Source organism: Micrasema longulum, unplaced genomic scaffold, assembly GCF_059751315.1.
Source record: "Micrasema longulum isolate JH-2025_06_02 unplaced genomic scaffold, ASM5975131v1 h1tg001305l, whole genome shotgun sequence".
Lineage (NCBI taxonomy): Eukaryota > Metazoa > Arthropoda > Insecta > Trichoptera > Brachycentridae > Micrasema > Micrasema longulum.
The window spans coordinates 87738-115060 of record NW_028278492.1 but is presented as its reverse complement, the minus strand read 5'-3'; the positions used below and the strand labels follow the sequence as shown (position 1 = coordinate 115060).

Genomic DNA, 27323 nt, shown 5'->3' with positions numbered 1-27323 from the left:
ATCTTATTTATTGGGAAAGTGGCCATAAATTTACTTTTAAGAAGCATTATTTGAATCTTTTATTATCAACAGTTATTTTTTAAATATAATACGCAACTTTAATTTTATTAATTTTCTACCGATGAAAAATAACAATGTATGGATAATTTATATAGCGCCATTTTCGTGAAAATCACCTCAAGGGCGGTGTACAATAAATAAATATCCCAACACGTCTTGCTGCTACAGAGCGCATGGACGGTTGGGATTCTAGTTCCTCGTCTCCAATTATGATATATAACAATTATGATATATATGAGCTATATAACATAACGTCTTGCAGCTACAGAGCGCATGGACAATAAGAAATCTAGCCCTTATTTCAATTTTTATTTTTAATTTTTTTATTTGACAATGAAGTTTAGAGTTCAAGTGATATTTTAAAAACGAAACAAAAATCAAATTTATAAAGTTGGAAGTTAGATAACAAGTCTTGCAGCTACTGAGCGCACGGACGGTTGAAATTCTAGACCCCATTTACTAAATTTAGGTATTTGATAGTTGATAACATTTACATAATATGAAAAAAATAATATGATAGTTAACATCACAAAAAGTCTTGCAGCTTCAAAAAACGCATCGACAAATGGAATTTCAACAACATGAGAATGATTTTAAAAAGTTAATATTGAAAAATAATTTTAAAAAACGCAATAATAATACATTGAGCAAAGAACTAGTAAGAATGGCAATTAAGTGAACAAGTAACAGCACAAAAAGTAAAATATAATGCTTCACTATTTTATCACAAATCACATAATTTTTTTATTTGCTGTGCTTTCCTTTTTTCCGTTTAACCGTGTAATAAATTCATGTTTTCCCTTTACCATGTTCTACTTTGTTGTACAATTTGAACAAATTCAGACATGGCACGACCAAATTCAACAAATACTTGGTGATGAACAAGTCGAAAATCGGAATAATCGGCGTGCGTGCAAAAGAAGATGTTTGAATGTAAATAAAGCGAGGTTTGTATTAAAAAACAGAGTGATATGGCGTTATATCCTTTCTGCCTACCCCTTCGGAGAAACAGCGTGACGATTTGCCCCTGTTGTTGGCTCCGGCCGTTAATAAATAAATATTTGGACATTTTTGAGTGGTTTCGGTCATTTTAAATGAATGAGTTCGTAAAAATGACTCCTGGGTATTAGTTTTGAGTCTGTCACCCGTTTGATTGAGTTAAATTATAACTCCTTTACAAACTTCAATATTGTAATGAGGAAGTTCAGTGATTTATTTTTATTTTTATTTTTTGTTAATAGACTATTAAACAAAGCCAAAATAAAAAAATAAAACAATTGTTTTTAACCACTCACATTTTTTTTCACCTTAGGTGTTCTTTTACTCTAATATTAAAGTTTTTTTTATTTTTTCCAATGTAGCATCCTTTAAACCGGTTGGTGAAAAAAAAAATTGTGGTTAAAAACCTAGCTGTTTTTTTAATTTTTATTATAATGAATAACCATAATATTAGTGCTTCAAACATAAAATTTATTAAAAAAATATTTATGTGTCGTATTATAAGCCGATATAATTTTTAATGTTTTGTTTTTCTTAAATTACTACGTGTGTGACGTCTTAAGTTCTCTTCCGCTTCTTTTCAGTCAGTTCTGCCGTTTGGTCCGTCGACTTACCGTAAACCGAAAACCTTTCACAACTTTTTAAGCATTGGTTTTTTTACTATTTTTTTTATTACAAATTTTTTTCTTTTCATTTTACAATAGGTATACATTAGTTGTCGACCTTGTAGTGTAATGGTCAGCTCGTTAGCCTGCCATGCAAGAGGTCCCGGGTTCGATTGCCGACACGGTTTGTATGAAATATTTATTTGAAAGGGTGTTTTTACACTAGAATACTTCATAGTCCCTGGACTGGTACCTGAAGCGTCAGACTGATCATCTTACCTTCTTGTAACAAAAAAATGATCAAGATACGCTGCTATTGATGTACCAATGCTGTGCCCTATGCACCATTAGTTGCGGAAAGGGAATGATTATGATGTATGATGATACATAAGTTACAAATACAAAAAAAAATTAACATTAACATAAAAAAAATTGCACGGCCTGTGTGTGGGTATATATTTTGAATTGAATTGAAATAAAGGCTACTAGAAGAATACGATAGATATAAAAAGTTAAAAAATGATTGCTAATATTAGAACACAATTTTTTGTCGCTAAAAATGAGAAAATTATAATAAAAGTAATATGTGCTATTCATTAAAAAAAGAAGCTATTTAAATTTGCTTTTTTTATCAACAAAAATTTAAATCGAAAAAAAAAAAAAATCAATCTCTATGTTGATTTATATGAGCTAGTGACATTGTTCAAAGTAGTTTGTTTTAGTTTAACTATTTTTAATTATTTTTTTCATATGTTTTGAAGAAACTTAGCCGTAAAATTTAATGCTGCTTAACATTTTTTATATCCAATTAGCCGTATAGCTTCAGTTTCTCATTATGATAGTTAGTTCTACTTTAAAAAAATATATTCTGATTGTAATAATAATAATAATAATAATGTTTGGATAATTTATTTGGCGCCATTTTTGTGAAAATCACTTCAAGGGCGCTGTACAATAAATAAATATCCCAGCACGTCTTGCAGCTACAGAGCGCATGGACGGTTGGGATTCTAGTTCCTCGTCTTCGATTATGATATATAACAATTTTGATATATAGGCGCTAGATAACAGTATGTCTTGTAGCTACAGAGCGCATGGACAATAAGAAATCTAACCCCTATTTACATTTTTATTTGACAATGAGGTTTAGAGTTTAAGTGATATTCTAAAAAACTAAATAAAAAGCAAATTTATAAAATTAGAAGTAAGATAACAACAAGTCTTGCAGCTACTGAGCGCATGGACGGTGGAAATTCAAGACCCCATTTACTTAATTAAGATATTTGATAGTTGATAACATTTGCATAATATGATAAAAATAATATAATGCGGGTTTTTCATTTATTTTTGTAAATATGTTGTATTGGAAAAAAAAACAATTTATATTGCTATTCGCTAACGGTACTTATTTGAATGTCTGTTTTTATTCATCAAAAAAACATAAAAAATATGTAATTATTTTCTAGCTATAACGACACAATTCAAACATAAAAGTTAAAAAAACTACTAAATCTACGTTCGGCGATCAAAGTGTTAATCACATTTATTTTGTTTTTTTTTATAAAACATGTACACAATTTAATTTATCTTATTATCTGAAATCTGGATGAATGGTTAAAATATACAGAATAAGACATCCGGTATCCGAGGTAGAATGAAAACATTAGAACAAGACGGTGCGCGGGAAAAGAGCTTTTTGTGATGAAGTAAATCTAATAAAAAATGAAACGGTAATAATAAAACGATCGCTTTGAAAATGAAAGGTTTATTGGCGCATGAAATCGGAGCATCTGTTTGGTACAACAATATTTTTAGCTGAGACACGAACAAATAATGGACCCATCCTAATGTAATATTACTCGCGCTTTTTACGCCTAGCGGAACATAAAATTATATTTTACAAAATTTCTTTACTTACGTAGTGTTCACACGAGGACAGGTTATTATGTCCGGACTTATTGCTTACGTGTGGACCAAAAATTAGAAGAGAAAAATGGACTGAACTCAAATTGAACGTAGTTATGCGTCCACAATTTTGAAAAAATGAGATTTTGGTATTATGTTAATGTCTATTATATGTTCTGCTAAAAAACTGCCAGGTCGCTTTCGTACAAAAAACTGTTATAATCACCTTCTGAAAATAGTATTGATCACAAAATTGGCATTTCTCAATTCGCAGAAAACACCCACAGCACTAGAATGATGTTACGGTATTTTAAAAATCATAAAAAACAGGTCAAATATGTAATTAGGTTCTTGTTCGTAACATCAAAAAACTAGTGTATTCATTGTTTGAGTTGTTCTGTTGAGTTGTTGAATTGAGGGGGCTCAAATTTTGGTAGGGCCGCGGTGGTGCATATCTTGCTGGAAAATATGTACATATAAAATGCCGTGTAATGCCGCAGTTGCATTCCATCAGCAACACTACCAATAGTCCTACTCCCTAGCATCCATGAGTGGTCTCTTTGACCCCGCGAGCCCTGGGCAATGTGGCCACTGGCATTAACATCAGTGCCATAGCAGATAGGGAGAGGATGAATGGCAAATGTGTCCGGCGCCATAAAACGGGACCCCTCCAGCTAAGGGTAGGTAACCCCGACAGAAAATTCCACCGAAGAAGGCAACGGGAAACCACTTCGGTCAATAATTCCCAGGATATCACTATGAAGAGAACCAAACAATGGCCCCGAGTCCCGGGCGGTAATAAAATGGACCAGGGGTGCGAAGAATCTCCCGGCTCGACATAGAACTGCGGAGGAGCTGTTTCGCACTGCTCAGGAAGCTTTCTACCAAGTGATCTTCAACGTTGGGGGGACCCGACATGACACGTGAAGAAGAATTCATTGTTTATCATTTGCCAAAAGTCAAAAACATGTCGTGTAAATTCAATTATTCACCCTTTTCACAAAAGTGCTATTATCTCAGTTTCACTTTTCTATGGCTGGCTGCTTTCTGTATAACTACGTTCAATTGTCCAAGAGATAGACGGTTGACTATCTCCCCAGGACAATGGATAACTTTTATCACCACGCTCGGCCAAATGACTTTTGTGTGACCGTGCACGCAAAACACAACAGGCACTATTCGGCGTGAGCGTGTCGCTCCGGCGATTTTTTTGCCAGAAATGTTGGTGGAAAAAATGTGTTTTCATTATTTAGCTCGTCCTCCAACAAATAATAATATCTTTTTTTTCTTCGCGAGCTCTCTCGTAACACGCGTCGTCGTGTATTTATTTTCACAGCGTTTGGCATGTGAACTAAAGACGAAGTGTTGTATTGTCACATTGTTTTGTCCCACGCGGTCGAGATTGTTTACGGAGCATAAACAGAAAAATATTTTCCTGTTTATTGCATCGTCCTTGTGTGAACCAAGGGAAATGATGCTTACTATATTACAAAGATGAGCACCGATACGCTGTAAATTGGCGTTATTATTTATTTTATTTATTTTCGATATCAAAACAAAAATTAAAAATAATAAGATAAACCAAAATCTTTAGTCTGATCATGTCAAAAGCAGACAGAACCGAAGGGCATGTATGACAAGATGTATAAATGTAGAAGAAGCTTGGAATGTATGCCAAGATACACGTGTGTGACGGTCCATTCTCTCTGCCTACCTCTACGAAAAAATGGCGTGATGGTAGTAGTAGTATGAACAAAATACAGATAATTAAACCTATGACAGATATCCACAGAAACATATGAAATATGAATGGTGTTTATTTTAAATTCTGCGATGTCCTGCCGGTAAAACAACTTTGTGACTACAAATTTATCGTAGGTCACTTCGATAGTTGATTAACTAAGGGTTCCCTGGTCGTTCCTCGAATTACAAATGGCTTCTTGTTAAAAGTTAAATTGTTAAAAGGTAATTAAAAAATTCGTTTTATATGTATATGCGTAAATAATTCACCGAAAAGTCTATGAACTTACTGTGGTATTAATTATAATGTTACTTAATGTACCAAATATACAGGGATTGAAGCTGTACAATGAGTTACCTGAAGAATTAAAGGAGATAGAAAATATTGAAATATTTAAAATTAATTTGAAAAAAAGTGTTATTGAGAAATTTTGATAAAAAAAATTGTAATGTTATTAAAGGTTTATATTAGTTTTTAGATGTTATGAACTAACTTAATAAAGCATAAAAAAAACCCACTTCTGCAATTAGCAGCAATGAAACAAAAATCTAGATCAATGAGCAAGATTTGGTGTAAAAAAGTAGATGATGATGATAATGATTTTGTATCGAGGTTCATATTTTTATAGCCGCTTCTTTGGGTTGTTTTGGCGGGAAAAAAAACAAAAAAGAAAACAAGATGGATGCCGTAACAAACGAGGAATTAATCCTGAACATAAGCTGTCTCATGTCGTTTGAAGGAACAACATTAATGTGATAATAAATTCGGATCATAATGTATCTTTTAATAAACATCCGCTCGATAAAACGGAATCTTTTTTGATATTTATATCCAATATTTAGCAGTATTTTTATATCAAAGATGGACTACATACTTAACATGTCGAGGAACTGTAAATTAAGAGGGAGACATTCAAAATTGATTCGTTAAAACGCATTATGAAATTTATATTAGATGTTTGCTAAGTTGTGTCTGTTTTTTTTCCAAACTAAGAGAATATGAGGCCACAACGAAAAATGATTAAAACAAATAAGTCGATAATTCAGAGCATCTTCTCAGTACACAGCGCACATATGCATTCTATTTTTCGACATGTATAAATTTTGATTATTTTTTTTTTTCTATTATTATTTTGTATATTGTTTAATATGTCAATAAGTGTTTTTGTTTTATATATAGAAGAGTTTTGACCCACCACGGAATTTTCTAACACGTCGGAACAAAAAAATTATAATTGTGCTCTATGATAAAATTATGTATTTTGTGCATTGAATAAATAAATAAATATCGCGAGCAGCTTTGGCAGCTTTATATCATCGATTAAAAATGCTCGCTTTCGTCTACTTGACATGCCATTTCGAAGGCTTGTAATTAATTACAACAATATACACAAACAAACAAACAAACAAACCAATCACCACGCCGTTTCCCCGTTAGGGTAAGCAGAAAAGATAGAATAACACATCACTCTATCTTTGCATTCAGATCTCGCTTTCTCTACATTCATTCATCTTCTCATGCACGCGCGCCGATTATTCCGACTTTTAACGTGTCCATCTTCATGTATTTGTTGGATTTGGTCATGCCATGTCTTTCTCGGTCTTCCTCTATTTCTGCATCCGTCAACATTTGCATCGTAAACATTTTAGCCGTTCTTTCGCTGTTCATTCGCTCCACATGTCCAAACGAATGCAGAGCTCCTTTCTTGATTTTGTCGATAATGCTTACATAATGTACGGATCTCAACATTTGTGCATCTAGCGTACATGGTTTTACCACAAATTCGCCTAAGAGATAGCATTTTGACAGCATTCAGCCTACAGCCTAAAATAATATATGTAACGAAAAAGCAAACACAAAATCTTGTAGAGCAGAAAATTTGTATTTTACTTTTTATGTTAATTATTGAAATTCGGAAAAAAATGGACACAACTTATATTATCACCTAATACCCAAAATACTTTATTTATATTATGGGTTTTTTTAAAGATACAAAAATACAAAAAAAATTACATTATACACTGCATCGGCAAACAAAATGTAGAGTAGTTCGATTATCAGTTAAATGTAGTAAATATGACCAGTCTAACGCTTCAGGTGCCAGTCCAGGAACAATAAACTATTGCAGTTCAAAAATCCTCTAAAATCAGTATTTCACGTCTACCCTGCTTAGAATCCAACCCAGGACCTTAAGAAAGGTAAGAAAACGTGTCAACTACTACACAACGAGGTGGACTTACCCAGGACTTTTATCTGAGAGTAGCCATCGAGTTGAAAATACTCGCCTAGGGTTCTGGTTGTATTTCATACACATAACTGTATTCTTCATCCGCCTGGACAAAGAGAAAATAGTACATAGACCACAATGAAAAAAATATTTCATCATTTGTATTAATGTGATTCTTTTCTTTCATTCACCTGTCACAAAGCATTAGGGGTAGAATCGACCACCCTCTCATAAGGGTGTCCCGCTTAATACTTACTTATGTAATCTCTTGAGAGATGGCGCTAATGGTAAACACAGTGACACGAAATAATCTTAATCTTGTACAGCGTAGCATGCTCTTTTCTTTAAAACAATATTAATATCATATACCCATAAACAGTATCTCTAGTAATACCCTTATTTGCACCAAATGATGCATAGGGCACTGAATTAGTATTCGAATAGCAGCGTATCTTGACTATTTGTTATGTGTAGGTACAGCCAGTCTTCCTTCGTTCATAAGTATCTGTTCCTACTATTTCAAAACTAAAGTAGTGATTCTTTGAATAGTTATTACAAAAAAAATGACAGTGATAAAGTATACAATTACTTAATTGTTGTTATATTTATTTAAAAATAAATCAAGTAGCGTAAATAAATCTTAATACAATACGTATATCGAATGAAAATAAATCAAGGTAAATGATTGTGCGACTTAAATTTGCACAGTAAATGAAATAAAAAGGGTCTGAGTATTATTTTTTTCATAATCATCATGAACACATTTTTTTAGCCAATTAACAGGCTTATGAAAGCCCTAATATATTAGCACTTTTTTTTTGTATTTTACAGTTTTAAAATGCACAGATTTTCTTTGTTTCAGGTCCCGACTAGCTAGGAAATTCCTATGTTTAGGAAGGACCTTCTTTATTACATGTTTTTTTTTAATTTCATTAAACTATGTTCAATAAATTCAAATAAAAATGAAAACATTAAAAAATTCCAAAATAAATATAAATTAGAAAACATGCAGGTAATAATATTAAAAAATGAATCATAAATTTAAATATACTATCAATAGTTAAAAAATGAGACATTATAATGAGAAGAAATGAGAGATTCATCCGGCAGAACCAAATCATGGTGAATATTACACAGTGTGTAAAGTGGCCACTTAAACCAGCCAATGACAGGTCATAAGCCCTGTTAATGCCTAGACTTCCATATTCCCTTCTCAAAAATGTTTTCACTCCCTGTTGAAATAAATTTAAATATGAATAACTCCCTAGGGAGGAAATCCAGCCAGTCTGCAAGCATTTGGACATACTCAATCATTGTTGAACGAACTATGTATAATATAAAACATAATATATATATAAAATGAAATATATTTATAAAACACTGCATTGGCACTCAGACTGGAGCTCTTCTATCAAGATCATTTTTGTCACATTGAAGGTAAGGCGATCAGTTTTACACTTCAGGCGCAAGTCTAGGCACACTGAAATATTGCAGGGTGGAAACACCTTTTAAACCAATATTTTACATATACGCTAGAAATTGAGCTTTGGACCTAAAGCGTCATATACGGACGCGACAATTACTACACCACGAGGCGGACATATCTCCACTCGATTTCCTGTTTCGAAATTTTTACCTAGGAGTAGCCATCGAGTCAAAAACACTCGTCCAGATTCTGGAATACTCTGTATTTACGATTTATTTATTTTTCTAAAAATTTTATCTAATATCAGGAATAAGCAACCGTACCGGAGATTAAACCTGGGTTTTTTTAATAACCGGTAAGATGCTATATCGTCTGTTACCCCAACCGATTATTTCTCTGTTTCTTCGTCTCCCTTTCTGTCACATCTTTGTTTCCTGTGGGATTATAACGAACTATGACATAAATCTGTTAATGGCGCTGAAAATATAATGGACTGACAAGATTACAGATATTTTACACAAGCACAAATAAAATACATGATGACTCTTCAATTATTTATGTTGAATATGGACGACAAGATAATACTCCGTATGTGTGCAATATTCGTTGTTAATATTCGTAAGAATACTTTGTATTTGTAACGTATTAAGTCTTTAATATTTTCCTTACTGTGCCGAAAACATCTGAGCGTTGCGGTGCTGTATAGTTATTACACATACAAAAAATGAGAGATTTTTAATTTAAAAAATTGAATATTCACAGGCAATTGCTACAATTATTTACAGTTGAAGTCAAAAGTGATAATATTTTCAATATAATTGCTAAGAACACAATACATCGTTTGTTCATCCTCGCAGCGCGGGCGAAAGAACCGCCCCAGACGAAAGTCGGAGATCTTCTAATCAGCGTCGGGGAGAAGTACTAGAAATTTTGCTGTTTACGCTAGTGAAAATGTCTCTCTCGCTCCCGAATATGCCTGTAGTATCGAAATTAAGACGTAAAGATTGTGTGATACAATTATGGAATCAGTATTTTTTTACTTCATATTCTGTAACATGCGACACATTGGTAAACATTTTATAATATTGGTGATTTATCTTAGATTTTTGATAAAATGCTTTTTCTGTTCCCAATATTTACTAATTTCAACAATATATAGATTAACCTATACGTTTAATGGAGAAATACCGAAAATTTCAACCGAAATTTAAGTTATGATATGTTATGAGTACTAGCTACATCATCGCATCATCATCGTTCTCTTTCAACGTCAAATGGTTTTTGCAAACTACCTAATTTATACTACAAGCACTTAAATAAGTTAAATTATTTGTTTTATTGCAAGTACGTTCTATTTAAAAAAAAAAATAAACGTTACATTTCGGCACAGAAACTAAATAAAAAAAAAGTGATTGATAATGAAAACTTAGGTATTTTATTTTGTTTAGTTTGATTAAGGTATATTCACAAACAAAACAAGTCTTTATAGGAGTTATGGTAATTTAAAAAATAAAAAGAACTTTGTTTTAAACCACTTTTTTTTCTACCGACCGGTTTCAAAGCTATACAAGCTTCTTTATCAAGGTATACTTAACTAAATAATTCTATCCTATTTTATTTTATCAGTATTATGCTGTGTATGGTTCTAATAAATTAAGTTTTTCTGTCTTGTAAGGATGGTAATGTGAGATAAATACGCTCTTAACTAGACAGGAGTGGACTAAATTACCAAATAACCAATATTTCATTTCAATAAAATAAAAACGAAATAAATAAATAAAAATACGAATGCTTAAGTACGAGCACAAGCGTTATTTAATGCGAGCACGCATGTCCATACATAACCCAACTTAGTTGAGACATAAAGATTAATGTCCGATATGTTCTCAGAATAATAACTTCGGAAGGGTGACGACATTTACAATGCTTTAAAGCAAAGAGGATATGGGAGTATCGTACCGGAAGCTCTATGGCGGTAATAGCACACAAGACAATAACAAGATGGCCTATCCGGTCCACTTTCATCTTCTCTATTAAGACACTCATGTTTACTTTCCTTCCGTTCAATTAAAACTATCATCGACAAGTAACTAAAAGTTAGTTCACATCGAAGTAAATTTTGAATGTGTTCAACAATATTTTGAGAAGGTATGTCCAAATGTTTTCAAAAGGCTGAATTCTACTCTCTAGGGGGTAATCGAGATTAAAATTTATTGAAAGGAGAAAAAACAATTTTGTAAAAGGAATGTGGAAGTCTTTAAGAGCTTAAAACCTATCCTTGGCAGGTTTCACTAGGCACTTTTACACTACTTTTTACTACATTATGCTACATACAGCGTTCTCCTAGATGAAAGGGTCGAGGAAAGTGGATATTTAAACAAAGGCAGAACAGTGAATGTTACAATGACAAATAATAAGCTCTGCACATGCCGAGTTCTATGTTCTCCTCTCAAAAAAAAATATATCGCTCACGGTTGCAATAAATTAAAATCCTCATAACTCGCTCCCTTGGGAATAAAATCTCGCGTCGTCTATAAAAAAAATTAAATCCCTAAAATATTTGGTTTATAATTGTTTAATTCATATTTTTTTATATCGTATAACTTGTAAAATTGCTTTTAAAAATAAAAAAAATACGTATTGTGGAGATTTATTTTTACTTTCAGAATCATTCAATTATCATTTATGAGCGTCTGAGGTGTGATATTTTTTACAGTTTTTTTGTATTTGTAACAAAAATTACACGACAAAACAGTTTTTGATAAGGTAATTATCTTTTTACTAACTTAGCAATACTGGAAAGTAAATAAAAATAATTAGGCTATCATTGCAATAATTGTAATAACTGCAATTCTGTAAAGGTTGTGGGGTATATTGATTAGTGACAGCAACGAATCTACAGTATCTGCGTACCCACATATCCTGGGCCCCGATTACAATGGGAAGTTAACATTTATCATCAATTGTATGCACAAAGTAAAATTTATTTTTCTGCACGAAAAGCTGAATATGCATACATTTTTTTCTCCTAAACATGTTCAATGATAGGTCACTGACGAAGATACTGTAAATGTTCATGCAAATATACTCATTTTCGTACACAAATATCGGTTTTTCTTTATAGACAGGCGAAGATAACTCTACAATATTTTGAGTTTGTCCAAATTTTTGTAGACAAGGACTGGATTCAACTCCCTGGCGAGCTGTTTATATTAACATACTACAACATAGATGAAGAACATTTAAGAAAAGGTAAAATAGAAGTCTAGGCATCTACAGGGCTTATGACCTGTCAATGGCTGGTTTAAGTGGCCACCTTACACACTGTGTAACATTCACCATTCTGCCTATATTTGAACATCTATATTCCTTCAATTCTTTCATCTGTTGATGTTTGTGAAGTTAAAGAGCTGAAACCTTCTGAATATAGATGTTCGAATATAGGCAGAATGGTGAATGTTACACAGTGTGTAAGGTGGCCACTTAAACCAGCCATTGACAGGTCATAAGCCCTGTAGATGCCTAGACTTCTATATTACCTTTTCTTAAATGTTCTTCATCTCTGTCGTAATATGAAGATAACTCTGTTAACTTCCCATTGTAATCGAGGCCCTGAAAGGCTCATTTTACGATAGTTTCTCCAAGAGTTAACAACTTTCAGCAACAGTCTAATTGGCTATAACGGATCTAAGGTTTTCACTACAAAGTTGCTATCTTCAATAACTTTTCTTCATAACACTATTAAACTTCGATTTTATTATTAATGAAAAATCTCCTTCTTCGCCTTTTTGTAGATCAGCGAATCTTTTCTTCTCAAAATCCTTATTATTATTATGGATAACTTATAAAACGCCATTTTCGTAATATAATACCTCAAGGGCGCTTTAAATAGTGATTCTATAGATAAACAAATCTAATTGAAGCTTTTAAATTAGTAATTTAATTGAAATAATTTATTTTTTTGTCACAGACTATGGATTTATTTAAATGATTAAAAGAACAGGTGGGTTTTAAGTTTTTACCAAAACATCACTTCACTTTCACAGCCTCGCACCTCTGCTGGGAGAGCATTCCCTGTTTATGTGGTCTTTCTAGAATCTTCCACGGGATCTTCTCCTACGGGAACCTTATTTTTAATTACGCAAGTTTCCTGTATTAAGTTATTTCTGACCCGGTCTCGCAACGTATTTCCGGTAATCGATCTGAGGACCCTCATATCTGATGTCCTTAGCAGGTTCTTTGCTCTTGTGCTGTGCTGTCGTTTTTCTACAGCATATGTCAAGATAGGTCTCACTCGCGTCTTATATATTCTAACTTTGCTCTCTGTTCACACGTGGTTCGCAGCATTTTTGAATAAATTGTTAATTAAATAACTAAAAAACATTCCGTTCCAATTAGAGGCATTGATCAAAAGACGAAATATCTCCAACTGTATAATTTGTAAAATCAACCCAAACTCCCCCGAACTCCCCTTTTGGCAAACCCAGAACCCAACAATGTTGCTGAACAATGTTTGTTTTGTGCTAATCAGCATCGCTGGGGTTTAGGGGACGTCGGGGTAACTCGGCTCGGCAAACAAATCTTTGTCTAAATACTAAAATCATCTCTTTGAAGAGATGTCTCTTTACTGATATGTAGATCTCAATAGCGATTGCAAAATGTTCGGGGGGCGACCCTGTATCAATAGGTTTAAGGGGTTGAGAACCTTTTAATTAAAAATAATATGTAAATGTTAATTTTATGTTGGAATTACTTTCATTTGGACTTTTGATTATTGTAAGCATGATTAAACTCATCAAAAACTTTAAGACGAACATGTCAATAGTCAGTACAATTAGCTTGTTTGCCTGCAATATTTGAGGTCCTGAGTTCGATTTTTGGGAAGGTCGACATAAAATATTGAGTAAAATGGTGGTTCTACACGGCATTATTTCATGTTCCAGGACTGTCACGAGAAGCGTACAATTAAACACCATTTCAGCCTTTTTTAAGAGTATCAACTTAATGTTGCTGATGGAAATCTCCCACAGCGTCAACATAGACTGTTTTACTTCCTGGCTTCCAGAACTAACCTGCCTCTGGTTATGCCGGTTGGAAGAGTAGTCAGGCAGCTGAATAATATCACTTTAAAGATCGACATCTTTCGCATCAGTAAAATTATGTTTAAGAGGCAAATAATTTTACTATTAAAGAGTATTATGCCTTCATAATATCGAGCTATTGCTCAAGCGTTCCTGGCCTGATAATTATCTCAATTTGACGTCTTACATACTTTGTTTTATTTGTCGTGTTATTTTGGTACAATACAAATTAAATTAAATTTTTTAAATCTTTAAATAACCGATAGACCTGTAAAAATTACGCGTTTGCATTAAACTTTTGCTTCTAATCATAATTGCCGATTGAATGATAATTTAGTTTTCGAAAAAACTAAATGTTTGTTATTTATTAAAAAATTATTCACCACTGGCATACGCCAAACAAAATACCGCTTCAAGTAGCAATATCTTCTATTCATCTCTTTCGATACGTATTGAAACAAAGCGAGAAGAGAATAAAATACGCAGGGCCGGCTCCGAACTATGGGTCGCCATAATAGACAGGGGTGGGAGTAGGGAGCTCCGTGTTCAAGGCTTTACATTTGTTCAAAATTACAATTTGTCAAAGAAGGGATTAGTACATACAATCCATGAATCATTTGAGCGCGGATTTGATTTTAATACTTTTGTATGCGTTATTTTGTAGTACTGTGGTTTGAGTAATAATCCCCTTTGATGAAGGCTTGTATAAGCAAAATGCATATTTATTTGTACATATTGAACTGTTTATATTTAGCTATTAATGAAACTGAATGGCACTGTTTGTAAAAATAACATAACGAAATTTGCATTATATTTTTTGTCCATTTATTAATTATTACATCTTCTTTTGCCACATCTGCTTAAAAATGGAGTGTATAGAAGATAGCATTTTAAACCTCTAGAAGACTATATAGATAGCCAGCGCTCTTGCCTCCTCCCACATCAACCTTGCGTCCCTTAACTCTGCCAAATAAAGCAGAAAGATCGTGATCGATGGCCTTCAAAGATGGCGGGAGCTCGCAGGTTTGAAAAAGAGGCAACTTGGATTTAGACCATTTTGATGCACCCACTACTAAACGCTCGTTATTAGAGGCTGCTGCGTCCGTTCAATGTTCAACCAATTGCGTGCGAGTATAGTTAATGACAAACGTAATATCGAGGCTATACTGACATAATTCATTTAGTGGTTAAAACAAGTTACGGGATTTACAATAACTTACTGTTCTTAAAAAAAATAAAAATTCTTTCATCATTGAAAAATATTTACGAGTACACGAAAAAAACTTTTTTTATGTTTAAACTTATATGTATTTATTTAATATGTAATGTATTTTCTTTACTAACTTTGTATACTTTGTGGAAATCTGTTATTAGTTCTGAGTTTATACACTGTTTCTGTTTGTTTACTATAAATATGTATGTAGAACTGTTGATTTCCCAAATAAAATAAAATAAAATATTCGCATTTAAAGCTTTATTATTTTTTCAACGCATTATTTCTCTCTTAGTTATCTTAGATTTTTTTTTAAAGCTTTAAAACAGTTATCTTTATTCTAAGCATGGCATAAAATTTAAAATCAACATCTTGCACCTATAGTTAAAAATATATAAAGACTGTTGACTTAATGCATTCTGTCAGTATAGCCTCGAAATAATTAAAATATTTTCAAATATAGGTGCAAGATGTCAATTTAAAATTTTCAGCTATGTCTAGAATTTAAATTATTTTTTCAAAGCTTCAAAAAAAATAAAACAAAATTGTGGGAGAAATAATGCGTTGAAAGAATAAAAAAGCTTTAAATGCGATTATCTCGGAACATGTTTTAATGACTTAATGCATTCTGTCGGTAAAGCCTCGATATTACGTATCTCTTTCACTCTACTAGCACGACATCGGTTATTTGTTGTAAATTCAATTTATTTGTAGATAATTATTTTGTTCAATCATGTGTCACAAGTCACAATTAACAAATATTCAAAATGGCTGTCATCCGCTTGTAATTCGCACAATATTCCGTTCGGCATTATGTATGCTCAAAGATGTAGAATATTCTCAGAATAGAAATTATTAATCCCTCTTCGTACATTATAATTTAAATACGGCATTATATGTATCCCGTATACAATATAATCTACTATGAACTACACATATTTATATTATAACGTGTAACTAAGAACCGACAGCTCTATTCGGTTATAATTAACAAACGACCTTAATCATAATTAAGGTTAAAATAATATAATTGTGTTAAAGAAATAGGTATTTATTTTAAATTTTATCATACTTATTCACTTTCATATTTTCAGAGCTTCAAATTTTTTATTTACTTTATTTTGTTTGATTGCAGATTGAGTACAATTTTTTTTCAAACATCAAACCATGTAAAGTAAATTTCGGCATTTGTGCAAGATGATTATTTATAGTAAAAGCACTGCGTTCAGTTTCCCAGATACACAAAATCTTCTAGCTGTTTTAGTATTACCTCATTCACAGTGATTTCACATTAAGTCATACTTTCAGTTCTTTCAAAAACCATCACATTCAATTAATCGACATTCATCAGCAAATCGCTTCTCTTGCATACATCGTAGACTTTTCTTACCAAGAGTTGCAGTTCCTCTTTGTTGTAAGCAACTCTTTCCTCTTTCCTCCTTCCTCTTTCCTCTTTCCTCTTTCCTCATTCCTCTTTCCTCTTTCCTCTTTCCTCTTTCCTCTTTCCTCTTTCCTCTTTCCTCTTTCCTCTTTCCTTTTTCCTCTTTCCTCTTTCCTCTTTCCTCTTTCCTCTTTCCTATTTCCTCTTTCCTCTTTCCTCTTTCCTCTTTCCTCTTTCCTCTTTCCTCTTTCCTCTTTCCTCTTTCCTCTTTCCTCTTTCCTCTTTCCTCTTTCCTCTTTCCTCTTTCCTCTTTCCTCTTTCCTCTTTCCTCTTTCCTCTTTCCTCTTTCCTCTTTCCTCTTTCCTCTTTCCTCTTTCCTCTTTCCTCTTTCCTCTTTCCTCTTTCCTCTTTCCTCTTTCCTCTTTCCTCTTTCCTCTTTCCTCTTTCCTCTTTCCTCTTTCCTCTTTCCTCTTTCCTCTTTCCTCTTTCCTCTTTCCTCTTTCCTCTTTCCTCTTTCCTCTTTCCTCTTTCCTCTTTCCTCTTTCCTCTTTCCTCTTTCCTCTTTCCTCTTGTACGGCATCATAAGCATACGTTTATATACTATGTTTACTTGGGATGGAAAGTGCCAGGAACAGGGTGAAAGGGGCAGCGAAACCAACTTTGGCAAAAAAAAAATTGTCGCAAGAGGCAAAATTAGCACTTGACAATGGAGTCTTGGTCACGACTCTGATATATGGGAGTAAAGTATGGACTTGAAAAAACGGGGATGAAAGTAGGCTGAATGCTGTTGAAATGCGATCTCTCAGGTGAATGTGTGGTAAAACTTTAATAATAATAATAATATTTGGCTGATTTAAATAGGACCATTTTTGTGAAAAAGCACCTCAAGGGCACTTTACAATTGTATACTTAAACTTACACTTTAACTAAACTAAAGTAACATATTATATTTTCTGATTTAAAATTTAGTGTATGATAATCTAAAGAAGTGAGATTTTAGTTAGTATCTGAACTGACTGGGACTGTCGATGATTTGTAAGTTTGAAGGCAATCGGTTCCAGGCAGAGGGGCCGGCAACGGCAAAAGCACGATCTCCAAATCTAGTGTTTGGGGAGCGCCGGATTTCGACAAGTTTTCCTCAAGTACGATAGATGCACAAATGTCGAGATCCGTACATTATGTAAGGCTGAGATAGGCATTATCGACAAAATCAAGAACGGAGATCTGCGTTGGTTTGGACATGTAGAGTGAATGGACAGCGAAAGAACAGCTAAAAATATTTACAATTCGAATGTTGATGGATGTAAAAGTAGAGGAAGACCAAGAAAGACATGGCATGACCAAATCCAATGAATACTTGGAGATGGACATGTTTTGAGTAGGAACAATCACGTGCATGAGAAATTGTATGAATGTAGAGAAAGCGAGATCAGTATGCAAAGATCAAGCGGTGTGGCATTATATCCTCTCTGCCTTACCTTATGGGGAAACGGCGTGATGGTTTTGTTGATGTTGCTGCATTTAGTTCAAATGTCAGAGAAAAACTCAATAACGTTACTATTATATTTTATATCAGCCTCCGTGATGTAGTAGTCAAGACGCTTGACTCACGCACGGAAGGTTCCGGGTTCGATTCCCGATGGGAACACAAAAATTAAAATGTGATTTTTCTCAAGCCTGGGTGTTCTGTGATGTTATTCACCACTGTAATGGGGCCTTCTGGCCTGTTGTGGTGCAAAAAAAAACCGTAAAGATTATACGTCATTAGAAAGAAAAATTTACACATATTATTTTATGTGATTACAGCTCTTCAAAATGGAATGTCAAGTACGCGAAAGTAAACATTTTCGACACATACTGTTTGCGTTCAATCGAAGAAATAAAGCTGCAAAAGCTACTTGCGACAATTGCACAGTATCGGTGAAGATGCCATGAATTATTGACTTATTTGTTGTGTTCTCTTGTTCTCTGAATTTGGAAAAAAAAACGGACACAATTTATATTAAAAACCAATTCAATGAAATTCTTGCGAGAACTGTCAATAAGTAAAATGAATCCAATTATTTTAACTCTAGGTTGAAAAACCTACAAAAAAAACACTTCAACTTTTTTCTGTACTTGTTTGTAAATATGTGTATTTTAATTGAGAATTGTATGGATTTGTATGTAGATTTCGCTCGAAATTCATAATGAGTATATTAAGTTTGAATATTTGCGCGTCCCTTTGTATCCAAATCCGTTTTCTATGGCAGACATAGATAATATTGTATGATATGTGATGGGGTAATATAATGACAGCGCAACGCGAGATTCAAATAACCCCATTTAGGATAATATACCCTTTATTCAAATGCCATTGGGCACAAGGCATAAGCAAACAAATATAAGCTGTCGTTTACAAAAACGCGGTATACGGAAAAACCGTTTGAAAGAAATATCTCAATTTAGTGGTCGTGAGAAATATAATTTATACCTATCTAAATTTATTGCAACAGAGAGGGAATACAGTTTTAAGAAAGAAATATGGAAGTCTGGTACTTAAACTAGTCAATGACAGGTCATATGCTCTGTAAATGCCAAGACTTCCATTTTCCTTCTCAAAAATGTTGTCTTTCTCGGTTGCAACAGAGATTTAAATAACTCTCTCGGTAGGAAATCCAGCATGTCATTTGGGCATACTCAAAAAATTATTGATATGATTTATTTTCGAAACAATAATTAATGTCCAATTTAAATAAAACGACTCAAAATTATAACATTGAATAATGATCGTTGATGCTTTTAAATGTATTAAAAAATGGTTTATAGCGGGAAATGTAATTTAAAAATCGGATTTAAAAGTTCGCTTCATTATTAATTGATTAAAGGTACGAGTATTTTAAATTTCGATCTTTTTTTTGTACAAAAATGAAAAATATCTCGCCGAATGATCTTACTTGAAATTGTTATTCAACATCTTTATTTACGTGAATTGAATCATATTAATTTATTACCTCTTTTCATAATATTTTTCTCATTTAATAAATACATTTATCAGACATAGGTAAAATGGCAAGAGTAAATATATATTCAACAAATATAAATTCAATACACGTCACATAGTAAAAATATTTTTTTTTCTTACATGTAGAATTAGAAATCAGTTTTATTTTATTGTTTTTTTGTCAGTACGAGTTTGTAAAAAAAAAATATTTCAATATTTTGAGTTTGTCCAAATACGTTTCAGTTCTTTAACTTTACTAAATTCAACAGATTGAAGAAATATTAATGGTTTTAAATAGGCAAGATGGTGAATGTTATACAGTGTGAAGTGCCCACTAAACCAGCCAATGACAGGTCATAAGCTCTCCAGATGCCTAGACTTCCATATTGCCTTCTCTAAAATATTCTCCATCTCTGTTGTTTTTTGTAAATAAAATAATTTATTTTTACAAAGTGGTGGGATACCGCGTTATGCATTATAGCCGACACTGTTGGCAAATATTCAGAATAAGCTCACTTTGCAATGATAAACCGCCAGGCTGCCTATAAATTGGAAGCTGCATCATTTTAGTAAGCTTGATACATATTTGGAAACAATAATATTTTGTTTTGATACTTGGGCCATCTATTTTCATTGTAAATTTCAAACTATGATCGTTGTCATTGAAGTGTTGCCAGACAGATTATAACTATTGCTTTATACAGTACTTGGCTAGATTTGACACTTTGAACGTATCAAATTGATTTATTTATTTACTCTTTGTATTTCTGTTTAGAAATTGATTTATCTGCATACGAGTATCTTCTGAATTTCTTATAATCCAGACCTTATAATATTAAGTTTCGTAATAGTTTAAATTTAATTAAGAGACGAACATTATACAACGCTTAAATAATTCCTTATCTCTCTTCTCAGTATTGAATAGGGCACTGTGATGAAAGTATTTTTTCTCTTGCAGATAACTGATAGCATCATTGTCATAAATTATTATAGAGTAAATTTGTTCAGGCCCTATATTATAACAATGAAGTAAACAATTAAATTTTCAATTGACTACGAATTAAGTAAAATCGAAATTTACTTAATTCGTAGTCAAAAAAAAAAACGTATTCACATAAATATTTAAAAGAATATATCCTATTACTAATTACTGACATAGATACTACAAATATACACATTTTTGTAGGAATAAAAAAAACATTTTAGTGTTTAGGCAATTCAAGATTGTTTTTTCAAAACTTGACATTCGCTCGAGACGTAATTCTTCAAGAGAAGGTTTTTTTGTGATTCTCGTCAAATCACGTGAAGAATCATTATTAAAAAAAAATACGACTTACAATTAAGCCTGAAGGTAATTCAATTTATTATAACAACTATGTTTTTCTTAATATATTTCATTAGCACCTAATGTAAATGATTTAAATTAAGAATTAATATGCACGATAAAATATCGTGTGTACACTGGGTTCTTGGCGTCATAGAGTTAGGATTTCGTTTTCTTTTTTTAGTAATGTATACGTATTTGTAAGAATATTTAAAAAATATATATAATGGACACAATGTTGAAGTTAGATACTATGTAAAATAATCTTAAAAAATCGTTCAATAAAAAAGAATAAAACAATGATTATGTGGCAACACTGTAGACGTCACACGCGATGTCGCGCGCTAGGTCCGAGCGACGGACACGAGGAGAAGCGTTTTGGTTGTGTTCGGTGACACACGTTCTTTTGACAAAAACTTGATTTAATTTTAATTGTTAAGATTTCATTCTTTTTCTTAACTGCTTTATTTTACGTTTTACAAATTAGATTACTTGAGTTATTTTAAAGTATTTCCATTCTCTATTATAGTAAGTTTAGTTAAGTTTATATATTGTATCTTTTGTATTAATAAAAGATAATAAAACTGTATGCACAATCTTTAACTCTATCTGTACATTAAACATCCTATGTTAGTCTGAGGATTTATCTAAAACGAGCGTGAAGTAAGAAACGTTCTCACGAGACGATTTTTACGGCACGATATCAACGCGGATAAATATTTAGCAATTTATATGGAACCTACTAGGCAGTTGACATAACTTAGCAACTTGAGTGATAGATTATAAACCTTATCAAATACAAAGAAATTCAAATTGCCTTATTAAAAACACATCAAAAGTATTTAAAAGTTGAAAGGTATTTTTAACCTAATCCTAAAATTTTTGGCTTTCATGCACTGAAGTATTTTCTGCAAAATAATTTTAATTCGTGTTATTTTATAATCATATTGCTAAACTAGCGTGCTTATAAATGTTTACAATTAAAACATTTATATAATTCAATTCTAACTAATGGATTCGCAGTTCATATTTAGTAAAACGAAGAACATTATACTGTTTAATTTGATATTACACACATTAATTAAGTTGCAACTTGTTTACCATTATAACATATGTTTGCATAGTGCAATAATGGTGCAAATTTATTTTAAAAGTAAAATGGATATGGCGTTTTAGTACGTAGTCAACTGGAATATAACTCACCAATGTGTTTTTCTTATTATGTCAATCACACAAAATTTATTGTAAGAATTCAAAACATTTTTAAGGGTTATTACAAATTAATTATAGATTATCTTAACTGAACCTTTTTACACAAGGATATCACATTAGGGATGAAAGACTGCAGAAAAACGTCTGATTTGTTATTGTGATGTAAAATAAAAAAAATAAATAATACTCACTGAGATTGATTGCTTCATTTATTAGTACTATAACGACAAGACAGCAATGGATGTTAAATGTAGCCATAGTTTCTAACCATCCAGAAATTCAATTATAAATAAATTAACAATATTTTGAGTTTGTCCAAATTTTTGTAGACAAGGACTGGATTCAACTCCCTGGGGAGCTGTTTATATAAACATATTACAACAGAGATGAAGAACATTTCAACATCCTTCAATTCTTTCATCTGTTGATGTTTGTGAAGTTAAAGAGCTGAAACCTTCTGAATACAGATGTTCAAATATAGGCAGAATGGTGAATGTTACACAGTGTGTAAGGTGGCCACTTAAACCAGCCATTGACAGGTCATAAGCCCTGTAGATGCCTGGACTTCTATATTACCTTCTCTTAAATGTTCTTCATCTCTGTTGTAATATGTTAATAAATAAATTAATCTAAGAAAATGGACTCTGCAATACCTAATTTGCATTTTCAAAAAATGTTAACTGAATTAAATATATTTAATTTTTAAATTTTACAAACTCAAAAATAAACTTTATATCTACAAACTCAATTTAAAAAAAAAACTTATTTTAAAATGCCATTACAGTATGTATATTTTCACAAAAAAATATTTTTAATATTTTTTTGCATTTGTAGCTTGCATTTATATCCGAATGATTTAATTTTATATCGCAATGTAACTTATTTGGGAAAATGTAGTTAAAAAAAAAAAAATATTTCAGTCTTAACTGTATTAGAAAATAGGAAATAAGTTGTGGTTAACTATCAATAAAAAATAAGTAAGAATAGTATAAGTACATGTGTGAGTATTAAATCAAACGAAATAAGATTCGGTATATTACATTGATTAGAAAAAACGCTTTTTACTAAATACGAATTCTTAATATTTGTTTGTACGCATTTATATTTAAATTATAATTTTTATTATTCTTGAGCTTAAGTGCATTGGTAACATTTTATTTGAGTTTGTAAACAATATGGCTATACATTACAACGATTTGAGTCGTAAAGAATCATTTTAGTGCATTATGAAGTGAGTCTTTCAACGACGTTTACTTAGCGCCATATAAAACGTGCATTATATTCTGATGTGTTCCTTGTCTCTAAATATAAATTTTATTCGTTCTGGATATATCACGCCTTGATTTTGCAATAATTCCAAAGAACAGTAGACCACTTATCTATTGAGAATGAGGATTACAATTCTGTGTGAAATAGAACCAAAACCCAGCCGACAGCTTTCTATTCAATGGCTGCGTTCAGTTAAAAATCTAGAAAAGGGAAATCGAGTAGATTTTCTTATCATTCCTCATATACGAGATCCCTTTTTAATTCCGAATAAATCAAATTTAATATGGTTAGTGTTTTAAGCATTAATTTTGCCGTCAAACATTTCAATGAATGTAAGTACATATTATATGTTTATCACCCATAGTCCTTTTTATGCCGTTGGTTTCGAGAAGCACCCATCTTTTCGTCAGGACATTAATTACACTAACATGCAAATATGACGATATACTGTCACCATGGTAGTAGCACAAAAATATACAGCCAACGTGCTGATAAGACACATACTATCAGAAGGTAACAACATATAAAGAAAGAAGAAAATAAGTACTAAGCTAAGTAATTTTATCAATAACATTTTACTGGCGAGGACGGCCTTAAAAACAGAAGTCTTAACATCACTTTTCTTAATATATAAAAAAAATAAGTGCAAGTTGGTGTTAGCTTTAAGTAGAGTGTATCCTATCAGCGAATTTATTTTATATTCTTGTGCAACTACTAAGGTTTAGGTGTTTAGTGGGATTCAAAAAATATATATGAAAATAAATCAATAAAATCATTCTTTTACAACCCTATTACAATAATGTTATTTGATTTACGTGTTATTTTGATAAGTGTCCTGACGAAGACTCGGGTACGTCTCAAGATCGGTGGACTTAGAAAAGTCGATAAGCGTTTATTTCAATTTAATGAAAAATTCTTAATTTGTTGCAACAGAGAGGGAAAACATTTTGAAAAAGGAATATGGAAGTCCAGGCATTATCAGGACTTATGACCTGCTATTGGCTTGTTTGAGTAGCTACTTTACACACTGTGTACTATTCACGATTCTGCCCATGTTTACACATAAACATTCCTCAATTCTCCCATCGGTTACTTTTGTGGAGTAAAAGAGCTGAAACCTTTATCATGTAGGTGAGACCTGGGGAGGAAATTTAGCCTGTCTACAAACAATTGGACATACTCAAAATATTAACTAAAAATTGTTTGAAAATAATAGTTTTTAATGTAAATTTAATAATATTTACTTAATTTAACGTGTTCTTCAGTTATTTATTTAAAATTATAATTGAAACAGAAATAGGCTATTGTAATATTATAACTAAAACATAAGAATTTAAAGTGAAATACTAACCAAGATATTTAATTAATAATAAATGTTTTCCAACAATTCTCAGACATTATTTTTGTTTTATAAAGATAAACATTGACCTGATTACAGCACTAACCTTGCCTTTTGTCTCTATAAGATAATAAATTGCAAATTGTAATAATAGTTTCCATGTAATAATTATTGATATTGCATAAATAATGTTATAACTATTGTGTGTCATTGTGTCAATAATGATATTGACTATTGACACAATAAACACGATTTCAAATATGGCACTAAGAGGAAACGCGGTCTGATTTTTGTTCGTACAAACGCCTTCCCGCATTTTCTCCCTGGATTATGGCACTAGCACAGCACAGCACAGCAGTGATTTTTTTTCCGACTATAGATATTTAAAATTGGTGTGTCTCTAGTGTTTTTAACTTTTGGATGAATTGTTTTTTATGACCGTCCAAAAACAAAAAAAAAACTAGTTTTATCTGCCGTCTTCGTATGTACGGTATAAAAATTAGATAAATATTTTTTAAAAACGGAAAGGGTACCGATAAAGAAAGTTTTATTTTGATATTATTTCTAAAAAAAAACAATCAAATCGATTCAGTTTTGGGTTGTGGAAAACGGGATAAAAACGGGGAGTTGTCTTTTTCGCCGTATTGGGGTGACATTTGCGAGAGAGTGAACAAAAAATAATGTTCAAAAACCTATTCACCAAAATTCTCATGTACTGCGTATTTTCCTTAGATGATTTTATCCCAAAAAATATGATTTGGACTTTTTTATTATTGTTACAATATATATTTTTTAATAACCTCATGACACTATAATCAAGTATGGACTTATTTATTAGAGGATGAATAATATACATATTTATTTAATAAATGGACCAGGTTTTAGCAAGTACGGTGTTTGTATAGAAAAAAAGAATATTCTAAGTACTAGTGTGAAAATTGACAAGAGCTTTGTTTTTCATGCAACATTATTGATTTGAATTTTTAGGCTTTTTTCGTACGAAGGATGTGTTTTCAATATTTAGTTATTCGCTGTAGGAGCACAACAGAACCTTTTACAGAAAAAAAAAGTTTATTAAAAATGAGTACGTACTTTTAAATTGCCAAAACAAAAACGCACTCCAATTGGCTGTAACTACAGTGATCTGGATCAATTTCGTAACAGAAAAGATAAGATAATATGCAGTAGTAATATTTATGCTATTCGTGAACATAGAAGTCAACTTTTTATAGGTAAAATAGCGAATGTCACAAAGTGATTACTTTAACTATCTGATGAGAGATTATTCGATTTGTAAATGCCTACACTTCCATATTCTCAACTCAAGTTGAAAAAATATCTAATTTAAAATATCTTGTTACAAATAAACGCATATTTGATAAGTACCTACATTATTTTTAATCCAATAACTCATTACTGTCTAAGTGTTTGCTCGCATATTCCAATTGAAGGCACGTTTATGAAATAGTAATTGAATGATATGATTGAATTCGCACTCCTTCAATCGTACTAAAATCAAATAATATTCCACCCTAGTTTAGCCTCCACCCTTCCCATAGAATAGATTGTGCTTTTCATTTAATTGAACAATGCATTTCATTTGAAATGATTGATTTGTGCAATGTTTACGGTTCACAGAACGAGAAAATCGAAGGAAATCATTATAATTTACTCCGCGAATGGATAATAGACGCAAATATATTCATTTCTCGACATAATTACAAATTTGCATAGTTGTATAATTTTGATAAAAAAATTACTCTACTTTTAAATTGATCAAATGTTATTGTAACTGGATTGATTGAGAGAGCTTAGTGGTAGCGGTGGTTTTGTTTTATGATTAACCCAAATATTTCGTTTTTTGGCGCCATTTTTAACGAATCGTAAATAATTTACTGTCAAAAAATGGGAATCATGTTAGGGTGGAAAGGAGTTCGAACCTCAGATCTCCGTTAGTTCAACACTAGCTACGAAACCGCAACCTGTTTTCTTGGACGCAAATAAAAAAGATTTTTCTAGACAGCGAATTCTTTCTAAAATCTACAAATATATGGTACAAATTGAACATATTTAAGCACCCATAAACACTACTAGGATGAGTATTTTAGTAATTAGACATTAAATCTAATCGACAAATAAAGGTAAACCTAAGAATTTATCTCCACCAAATAATATATATATTTGCGTGGTTTTTCTTAAAATGAATGTATTACATTAATTTGATTTTGCTTTTAACATTTAGAATGCCTTATTACTGTAGCATGTCCAATTACTATAGCACCCACCTTACGTCTGTTTTTAAGGCACATATCAGATAATTCTATTTTCATTTTTGTGTTTATTTTGTAAAGTTCATTATTTCGGCTTTTGAAATTTTAAACATTCCTGTTTTTATTTTATTTTTTAAGTAAAAGCCCTCTGAGATTGCGTAAAATATAATTTAACTTTATTTTATTTACAAATTAACAAAAATTATTCTTATATGTGAAACAAAAAAAAACTAGGAAGAAACGAATGGAAGATATTTTTTTCATGATTTAAGGAATGTTAGTTTCAGT

The 27323-nt window shown here is 31.8% G+C and overlaps 1 protein-coding gene across 1 annotated transcript in view; it reads right to left on the bottom strand.

Moving 5' to 3' along the window:
- Sox102F (transcription factor Sox102F) overlaps nt 1-4487 on the bottom strand; it is a 58800-nt gene extending 54313 nt beyond the window's left edge. Inside the window, exon 1 of the mRNA XM_088234939.1 lies at nt 4344-4487. Within this exon, the coding sequence (XP_088091065.1) occupies nt 4344-4487 (144 nt within the window). The remainder of the gene's footprint in view (nt 1-4343) is intronic.
- Between the last annotated feature and the right edge of the window lie 22836 nt (nt 4488-27323).